This window comes from Oncorhynchus kisutch, linkage group LG1 (assembly GCF_002021735.2).
Source record: "Oncorhynchus kisutch isolate 150728-3 linkage group LG1, Okis_V2, whole genome shotgun sequence".
In the NCBI taxonomy this organism is placed as follows: domain Eukaryota; kingdom Metazoa; phylum Chordata; class Actinopteri; order Salmoniformes; family Salmonidae; genus Oncorhynchus; species Oncorhynchus kisutch.
This window is the reverse complement of record NC_034174.2, coordinates 62,182,863-62,193,587: the sequence shown is the minus strand read 5'-3', so window position 1 is coordinate 62,193,587 and position 10,725 is coordinate 62,182,863. Positions and strand designations below refer to the sequence as shown.

General features: G+C 44.1%; 1 protein-coding gene across 1 annotated transcript; it reads right to left on the bottom strand.

Moving 5' to 3' along the window:
* Positions 1–285: 285 nt before the first annotated feature.
* Positions 286–9,639, bottom strand: LOC109889731 (SERTA domain-containing protein 2-like). The gene is made up of 2 exons (XM_020481388.2): positions 8,986–9,639; positions 286–2,752 (listed from the first exon to the last, which is right to left on the bottom strand). Exon 2 carries the CDS (start codon positions 2,746–2,748, stop codon positions 1,684–1,686), a length of 1,065 nt encoding a protein of 354 aa, XP_020336977.1. The 5' UTR covers positions 2,749–2,752; positions 8,986–9,639; the 3' UTR covers positions 286–1,683.
* Between the last annotated feature and the right edge of the window lie 1,086 nt (positions 9,640–10,725).

The following is a 10,725-nucleotide window of genomic DNA, read 5'->3' as shown; positions in this document are numbered from 1 at the left end:
TTATCAACTCCAAACAGGAAATTACCTTTGATAGTATAACCTGACATTGGAGCGCAACCAGACCATGGCATACAGGCCACTAGTAATCATGAGCAATGGAATTCAACTCTTACTTTACGAGGTCTGGAGCCTGCTGGTTCTGTTCTACCCGAATTATTTGCACACACCTGGTGTCCCAGATCTAAGTCCGTCCCTAATTAGCAGTGGAACTGGATGAGGTCCAGAGTTGAGTTTGAGGGTTATAGAGTGAGTATTAGTTCAAATGGGACACATGCACATGCTGAGAACTGTTGACATTTCATTTCAATTTATTGTATAAAATTAATCTACAAAAGTAAAACTGCATTAAAGTCATATGCACATTTATACATAAAAAGTCAGATATTTCCAACCAATTAATACATATTGCATAGAACAAGGCACAGATTCAAGGTCAGTGATAAAATACAGCCGTTCTTGAAAACAGGTCAACTTTAAAAAATTTAAAAATTGGCGAGATGACTGGAAATTTGCTGACCACATTTGCTTCAATTTTTTTTAAATAATGCAAAGAATAGAAGAGGTAAGCAGCAGAAATGGATTTGACTGACAAGAGAAATGCTTTGTTTTAAAAGGCTTTGGATTACTATAGTCACCACTGACAAAGTAGTTGACCGTTTTCCGACTGATCGATTGCCACAAATACCGGAGACATAGCCCAATACACACACACACTGACTTACAGCATTCACTTCCCTGAAAAACAAAAGGGTCAAATATATTACACAGCATTTCTCCACACATTACTAGCATCATTTCACTGCATGTTCTGTACAACCCAAATGTTAGTGTCATGTTTGAATAAATATCTGTACACCAGAAATTGATAATAAATAACTTCATAACCACTTAGTACAAATTATTTTGTCTGCAATTGTGTTTGAACTGTGAACTTAAAGACCATACAAGGTTACCCTTGTATTTCACTTGATATCCTTTAGAGTCAGATCAGTTGAGAGTAAATTCAAAACATGCCATACAGGAAAAGGAGACGTAGTCCATCTACAAATAGAGAGTTGAAGGCTCACAGATGATAAATTCAGATAAATTCAACTAACAAATTATGAATAATACATTAAAATAGAGAAAAAAAAACTTGAATGAGGCCTATGAAAAATTCTATAACATTGATAAGCTGTCCATATACAAAATATTGTTAAAGTACCCTCAATTTGGACGCATCAGTGTATACCTATGGTGCTGTATGAAAAAGCTGTATATAAATTCACTCTGCATTTGGAGAAGAGAAAAAATGTATGGCTGTGTTGATAAACAAAAAAGCTATATAAAATCAAGGAACAGAGTAGTACAGACAAAGGCACTCAAATAAATGCATTCCATACAGTATATTCAACATGATTTCCATTTTGGAAAGGCGAGCACAACGCATGCACAGTGTAGTTAAAACGTCTCTGGTGAAGTCTGTTACATTTCTTACAATTTCCGGACAACAAAAACATTTAAAAGGTTTAACATTTTGCCGCCTACGGCACTTTTTATCCGGTTTGTCGTGTTCATTAGGGCATACTGTAGCAAAACGCTTCAAAAGAAAATGTAAATGAGCATTTCTTATTGGACAAGCAACTTGCTGTTTCACTCAGTTTTCCTCTGCTTTGTGCCTATTGAACACGACCCCGATGTCAGTCAAGACCCCACCAGGACTTCCATAATGTGGTCGAGCTCAGCCAGGTCCATTTTGAAGGGCTGGTTTTGAGCCAGAGGGGGAGAGCCCACCCCTCCCCCGCTGTAACTGGACAGAGTCTTGACCAGGTCGTCTGCAGTGACCATGGGGGTCGTTTTGGACACCCCCAAGTTCGGCGGTATTGAAGAGGTGCCGCAGGGGGGGTTAAAGTCATACATGGAGGTGTCGATGTCCGTGAATAGAATGTCATCCAGAGCAAAGTCAGTGAGGAAGCCACCGGAGGAGGGCGACAAGTCTGCTGGGGCGCTGGGCGGGTCTGCCAACACGGTTTTTGCAGCCTGACCATCGTCCAGCAAGAGCGACTCCTTGTCCTTTGGGCTGTATGTCCTCCCTTCCTCTTTCATGTCCATCCCTGCTGGTAGAGAGGGTGGGGGCTGGGGTGAAGGTGGAGGAGACAAAGGTAGGGAGGAGGTAGGAGAGGTTGTCACTGCGATGGGGCACAGCTCCTCGATCTCCTCCAAAGCTGAGGAGAAGCTGTCCTTGGCGGGTGGTGGGGGAGGCGCTGACGGTCTCGGCGAGAGAGGGTGGTGACCCAGGGGGTGGGGTGAGGACGGCGGCAAGGCGAAGAACAGTGGTGGGTCGTCCTCCAGGAGCGAGGCCGGGGTCAAACCAGAATCCAGCGACGACAGCGGCGAGAGGGGCGGGGAGAGGACGCCGCTGAACGTGGATGACGGAGCTTCGTGGTAGCCCTCGTCCTCGGTGATGTTCGGCGCCGGCGGCGGGACAGCGAAGAAGAGTGCGCGCAGCCCCGCGCCGCCTTCCTCTTTGAACTCGTGGTGGATGCGGCGGATGACGTTGTTGATGAGCACGCGGCGCTGCAGGGCAGGCTCGGTGGCGGGCGTCCGCGCCGGCCCATATAGCTTCATCAGGGAGATGTTTAGCACCGTCTGGCGCTGCAGTGTGTAGTTAATCCTGGAGTGGCTGCCCGCGGCCGCTGACGTGAGGGGCGCCTTGCCCTCCTCCAGGTCGTCCTCATCCAGTTTGCGCTTCACACCGTTACCCAACATATATCTGTGGGAGAGAACAGAAACAAGGTGTCAGGAGCAAAACATTGCATATGGTTCCTTTTTCTTCACATGTGAACGAGTGAGTAGTAGTCAGTGAGGCACAGCTATGTGAAAGAATGACTGCTAGAGACGTAACAAAACAAAGTGAGAGATGTCAGTTACACTTGTACGTGATATAAGTGTTTAAAATTAACCAACATCTGTGAGAGGAAAAACCCCCAGTTCATAGTTTCATCAGCAACACAACAAGCGGAAAACATCCACTTCTCACTCAAACAAGATGAGTTTCCTGGAAGCAGAGGGGCTTCCTCGCAAACAGTGACAAGAAATGAGACGAGCAAGCAATGAACACAACACACACGCACAGCGTCAGTGTATGGGGGGGGGGGGGGGGGGGGGGTTGGTGTCAGCTGACCAGACGGCATCAGCTGACTAGGCGGGTGGCAGCAAGTTCTGACAAAAGTGCCTGCGTGCCAAATGGTACCCCGTTCCCTACATAGAACTCTGGTCAAAAGTAGTGCACTATGGGCCCGTGTCAATAGTACTACACTAAATAGGGAATAGGGTGCCATTTGGGACGCAGACAAGCTCCCAACTGAACCACCTGACTCCATCAGAACACGGCGCTAACAGACGTGCCAGCACAGGAAACTACCGACTTCCTGCCCGGACATAGCACAGAAAACAGACAGAAATGGACCTGCTGTTTTATCGATTTACGCAAAAAAATAGTCACATTGGGCTTATTTATTTATATCCCTCTCACACACACACACAGAACTAAAATATAAATGCAACATGTAAAGTCTTGGTCCCATGAGCTGAAATAAAAGGCAGTTAGATTTGGGTATGTCATTTTAGGTGAAAAATTGGGGGGGGAAACGGTTTCGATCCTTGTCAATGTTGACTTTTTTTGGGGGGCTTTGGTAGTTAATTGAAAAACATTCTCACAGTATTTTTTATTGTCTTCTCAACTCACCATCACATACTTTTAATGTAGGACTATGACAGTTAATTGATCATTTGTCTGACATGATGAATCTTCTCACCACCACTAATGAGATGGGTGTGCTTAAGGCATGTCGCGTAGGAGCTTCTCAAAGTCAGGGGGCGTGGTCGCACCTCATCTCCACTGTCACATCCAACCTGGACCGACATTTGGTTTTAATGCAGACGAGAGCACTGATGGTGCTTTCAAGACAACTGGGAACTGAGAAATATGGAGGAAAAATCATGACGTCAGTGATATTCAGGTCAGACAGCCGGAGATCTAGAAAGAAGCCGGAGTCCCTGAGTTGGAATTCCGAGATGGATGACTGTTGGGGGGGGGGGCCCCATGTTTTTGGTTTGTTCTCCCCCGTCCCACACTTTTAAAAGATTTGCTCTCTAATAATAATAGTTCTCTGAATCGAATCCACTGCTCACGCATCTGTAGAATGTTTTTGTATTCCCCTGCATGCTTGCGTTCAGTTTCCCAAATGTCTGTTACATAGGCAAGGAGACACTATATTCATTACACAGAAAGTCAACCAAGTTGGTTTTCTTTTACATCCATTGTGAATGACGACAGTTCCTCTCTCAATGCAGAAAATCTTTCCAACTCTCCCCCCTCAATAACCACCAAGCCTCGATGTGAAATAGAACATTGTCATGCTCTGATCTGATATCGCCACATAGTTTTGCGAACAGAAATGCGCGCAGTGGATGTGGTTTGATGTAGTTTACAATCAATGTTACCTGCTGCAGTTTTTCCGAGTTCTGTGCTCAGCTCTTTCGTCGCCAGTTGCTCTCGGTGTATCATACAATGTGTCCACATCGCAGAGGGAGACTCATTCATAACTAGAGTGCAGAGGCCTGCCCGCCATAGATGGAAGCCCCATCTGTGCAAAAACCCACCATTCGATCCCATTGGACCTTTTTGTTGTTGTCAATATAGCCACGCAGCACACTGAACATCCCCTGTGACGTTTCATGCCCGGGAATCATGAGACAGAACAATATGTCCTCGTGAAGAGCATCCCTCGACGTGTATAGCGAACAAAAGTCAATGCATGGGCATCTCAGCCCTCACACTGTTTTCACCATATCAATTGCGCCTGGTAATATCAAAGTCTGCAGTAGTGTGTGGTTTCAGTGTAGCGGGCAGAGCCATTCATCGTGGAAATGAATCAAATGCAACGACTAAGCGCGCCGCTCTCTGGTGGAATGTCATCTTTTAGATTTGAAATCAATCAACTACATTACAATGGTTGAGAAAGAAAATTATTAATATTTGAATTTTAAATGTAATGATTTTTTTCAGGATTTGGAAAATTCTCCCACGGCCCCATTTTCATATCAGGGACCCCTAGCTTGGGAACCGCTGCACTAGAATGCTTCCCAAACTGTCACCTAAGATGGAGCACACCTCTCCTGCAGTGCATTGTCTCACTGGCACGTGTAACTCTACCCCGCTACATAAACTACTGCACACAGCCTGCGAGAGACTCGCCCCTTTCAGTCCGTTGTGTAACGTGTGCTACCATGATAAAAGCCAGAGGAAGAGAGATTCACTATCACATTTCCAAACCGTGTTCTTGTAGAGAACATTGCTGTGTGAGTGAGTGAGAGAGTTTGTGTGTGAGAAAGAGAGAGGGTGTGCGTGTCAGCTTTGCTTAGAGCCACACACATCAACTTGAACTCTGAGCACACCACTTCCCCCCGCCCCCCTCGAGGGCCCACACAGTGCATGCGCATGGCTGGGGATAGCTCCACACTCGCCTGTTACCATGACAAATACAGTCAGCTGGGAATCCAGACAGGGGGGGGGGGGGACACATAGGGAGGGACAAGCGGGGGAGGAAAGAAAGAACCAAAATGTTGTTTTTCCACTCAGGCTGCCCATCACTATCACAGATGATGATGCTGCTTGGATATGGAAGTGGAGGTGAGAGAGCAACTTGTGTGTGTGCAGTGCACATGGAGTGCACTACTCCGATGTAGATAGGCTACATTTTGTAGTAGTTCCCTCGGTGCAAATACTATGCCTCCACATACCTCCCCCACTCAGTGAAATTATTCATCAGACCCCTATTCCACCCCTGCTCTGTTCACTTATTCTTTTCACACGTGGGGCCCTTCGACGCTGCCATCTGCTGACACTGTCTGAAGACGGGTGAGAGAGAGAGAGAGACAGAGAATAGAGAAGACTGACGGGGGATTTTTGGCAGACGGGAGGAAAACAGGGTGACAAAGAGAGAGAGGAGAGGAAAGGAAGGTGAAAGGGAGAGTTGAAAGAAAAAAAGAGCAGAAATATAGAAATAGGAACACGCCTTCCGTTGACAAAAACAACTGAAAAGTGTCCAATTACAACAGCATTCCGGCCACACAGAAAGCTTTCTTTCACTCCATACTCGCAGCAGGCTTACAGCGATGGCACTCATATTACACTCAGATTGGTACGAGGCAATGTCCACCCATTGAACACATGACCACTTCAAAACTCACGTCCCGACATGAACTTCTTGGTTCTCCAAGAGCTTTGTGTTCCGATACACCAGGGTCCTATTCATTAGTGCACACCGTGTTTCAACTGAAAAGTTCAGGCAGTCCCTCCCTGTTTGCTTCCTAGTGAATTACAACCCAGAATCCCTCCACATGTTATTGATAATCATTCCGTAATGTTATTTCAGTGTGTACTTCCATGAAGTGCTAGGGATATGTAAGAGCCCTGTCTGGGACAAGGTCAAAATGTCATTGGATTGCTTTTTTTTTTTTAGGGTGGTAGCAGGCAGCTGCATGCCTCACATACTCAGCAGGCATCGTCATCCTGAGGAGGGTCTCGGTGGTACACCGATTTCTAATACAAACTCTGCAGTGCACACTTAGGCTGGAAGACCAAACCTTTCTCAATGGCACACAGTGCAGCCTGCACCTGAGATTTCAACCCTCATTCATCAACAAGCCTAATCATTCTATTTTCCACACTATTTCTCTCATGTTCTGTCGGACTTCCAAGTCCTTCAAGATTGCAGTAAAAGTTAAACACATTCATATTCGGCATGCAAGCATTTTCGGCCTCGATGTTGCCCAAAAGGTTCCTGGAAAATAATAATTTTATGTTAGGTTGAAAGACAAGGTTCACTGTTGGGCTCTGGTCATGCGAGAAACCACACTCAGAAGCCGGGCTGGCCTGGCATTAGGGTTGTTTGCCCAGGTTTCTCCAGCAGGCAAGTGGATGCTTGTAGCACTGATTTACTGGGCTTGTTTGGAAGAGACTCCAACTGCGTCTGAAATGGCACCCTATTTAGTGCACTACTTTAGACTAGGGCCTTGGTCAAAATAATCAGACTATATAGGGAATAGGGTGCCATTTTGGACGGAACTAGGCTTGTTTGGAAGAAACGCAGAGTTACAGAGTTATTTTGATTGATCACCAAGAGAGGGGGATTTCAAAGCCAATTTGCCAAAATATTTAGGTGAACTTCAGTCCTCCTGCTCACATAGTAGAAGAAAAAGAGGAACAAATGGTGTTTACTGGAAACCAGAGCAGACAGAGTCAAGGAAGAAAAGGTGGACTTTAGTCACAGAGATGGAATGCTTCGAGTCTGGTACGAGTGTGGACTGTGTGCCTACTGCAAATCTGTGCAGATTCCTTGTGGTTGATCGTAGCATGTTAGTAGCCCATTGGTGGATTTCTTACTATTCTTTTTCCTATTTTATTAATACCTCACTGCAATTCTTTGGTGTTTTGTCGGGCAATTCATGAACATGTTTTTAAAATCTTTAACATCATTAAAAAAACAAATTAAGGGAATGTTGAAACTGCGACACAATCATTTCCAATGCATGCAACGGAACTCTACACAAAAGAGAAAACATCCATATTTCCCTGTGCAAATATGAATGTCACTCAGCCCTGCAGTTGAAATGCAAATAACACTTTGCACTGTTAGGTTCCTACAAGGCAGCAGTCAGAACCAGCCCTTTTTGCCACCCACATCCCTGAACCAGTATTAAACCTATTTGGAAATCTGAACAGCAATAGTTCAAAGCTTTACAAAACAGTAAAACAAAGCCATAGGGCTGTATCAGATTAATTCAGAGGCCCCGTTCTCCCAGTCAAGTCTATATAAGTATGGCATACTCATGAACTTTTAGCCTAAAAACTGTTTGAAAAGGCATGTAGGGCTTCTATTTTCTAAACTACCAGTTTAGCTTCCAGGAACTATGGCTCATCATATTCCTGTAAAAGGTGACAATGAGTCACTCAAAAAAACAATAGAATGTGATGACCAAGTCAATATCTGATGAGTTACAACAAAGCTAAGGGCAAGTTTCAAATGTAAAAATATGAAACATTACATAATTATCATGTACTTACAAAGTAGCAATTGTACTGGGACCCACATGAACAGTAACGTTTTCAGTGAACAAAGTTATATTGGTGTCAAGTTCCTCCTCCCACTCCCTCAGCGTCCTACATGCCACCAAAAAGTTGTTTTGTAGCCAAGGCCCTATTATGATCACTGTTGGCATGACATGGCTCTAGTATTTGAAACGAAACTAAGTCACGCCTGGGTGTCACTTGCTTTTTCAAATGTAAGAAAAACATTATTCAATAGGCAGACCGTCTACAGCAAAAAAAGAAGCAGACATTCCCACTGCTGGGCATTAAGACTACGAAAAATTGTATGGATGCCTATAAACACCTATTTTACTTATTGATATATCTTATAAACTGAATGGTTTGGGTTTTCTGTAATGTCAAAACGCATGTTTGATCAATTGACGGTATGAACTGTCACTGACGTATCACTGTAGCTGTCACAACAGCTGCCCTTGACCTCCAAAGGCAAACGCCACAGATAGCCTATGGCTGTGATGGGGGCGCCATAGCCTTCTCACCGCCACCTGCCACACAGGACTCAGTCGGCTCTTCACTGAACTGGAGACTTAATAACAATATTACGTTTTCGTTTCGAACATTATGGTCTCCTTCCACATGCGACAATGTAACAGTTGCAACATTATAACAGACAAGTAGCTAAATGTAACAAAACAACAGAAAGACGAGGGTGCTTTCTCTCGACTCAAGACACAGCAACAATAAAATGCGACAAAATGTTTATTTGAATGGCAAACGGGTAAATAACGGCTAATAATTAATGTATACGTAAATTAACGCATAATTATTCCATGTTGAAGCGTGTTTAAATAATCCTTGCATTGGTGAAAGCAGCGCAATCGTAAACTTACCACATGTAGTTCCAGCAAGGGTTTCAAATCCTGCATCGGGGTCAAATTGACGCCAAGAACAGAGGCTCTACAACGAGGAACACCAGACATCGAACTCTTCGCCGTCTATACTTTCATTTCCCCGCCGCGGTTCTCCAAAAAAGCCGTGGAGCTCTACACAATGGCGAGCTGTCGAGGAGACCGATGAGTCTAGTCACAGACAACTACCGTTCACTGAACAGCAGGAGGAACGCCAGCTTTTTTTTTTTAATTTTTTTTTTTAAATCTGCGGATAGACCCACAACTACACTGGCTAGGAATGACGTAAATGAAGTTACGCTCTGAACTGACTATGTTGACTGGTACGGTGGCACACGCCTCGCCCCCATGTAACTTGGGGAGCCACTAGTGGGCGCTATGGATCTCCACTATCGTCTGGGCTTAATGTGCCCAGACGGTACTACACTAGTGTCACCCTGCGAATTGTTTTATATTTCTCCATTCAGGCTGCAACAGCTTCGATTTCCCCTAACTCGGTTTCATGTCGAGGCTACAAAAAGGGGAAAAGTATGCGTACTTTCTTTATGAAACACCATTTCCCACCACCATGCTTAAGTGGCTAAATGCTAGTCTTAGGTGTAAGCGTATCACGTTCAGCCAGTCAGGTTGAAGCAGACTGTTTTTTTCCACCCCTTACCTAACATATCAGCGTAAAGGAAACAGGGATAGTTTCAAAATAAAAGTTGTGTTTACTGAACATAGTTTTAAATGAGGTATTGGATTTGTTGGCATGAACTCGTTTACAGAACATTAATCCGTTTTAATAAGATTAAACATTTATGAAGTGAAATTGTAAAGTTACAATTCGAGTAGATTGTATTTTTTAAACCCAGATGCAATAAACGTAATTATATTTTTGTTTACAGGTTTATTAAATTATATGTTCATAAGTGTGTGAAATCTGAAAAGTGTCATTAATAGTCAAATAATAATAATACAAATTGGATCCGAATGCTCTTACTAATCTCCCCATTCCCCTCTCTCTCTCTCTCTCTATGCCTGAGGACACCCTGGCCTGATGATTCAGGCTTTGCCTGTCTCAAATCCACCGGGTGGTGTTGCCTGTTTCGTGCTGCTGACTACCGGGCGTGCCCTGGAATGATCCCTGACTACTTTGCCACTTACCACCACACCCACATACCTAACTAGCAAGTTTAATTGCATATTGCATCTGAGGTGAAAAATACATGTATTCTACTCTAAATGTCGTTTTAACTTTATAATTACACTTCAGAAACGTTTAATCTTTTGTACTAAAACTGTGAACAATGTTCTGTAAATGAGTTCATGCCAAGAAATCCAATATGTCATTTAAAACTGTATGTTCAGTGGGCACAACTTTTATTTTTGAAACTGTCAGACCAGGGCTGCAGTCCAAACACATTTTTACCACCTCAGCCCTTGCGCTAGCCACTTTCCCTTGGGGGAATCCACGTCGAAACTGGATGCAGGTCCAATTCACAAACTTCTCACTCGGCCATTAGCTGGAGGGAGCAAGTGAAGAACTTTGATCACTTGTGGGGTTGATATGAACCATAATTCCACGCAAACTGTAGTCACGTGTCATATTCCTGTGGCCGCAAAGTGTCAAACTTAATAAACAGGACTGCATTTTCGGCATGTCAGACAAAATTATAAAGGTAGCATGCTAAAAACATATATATATGTAGATGACACTGATTTTAGCGTTGGCAAATTGGC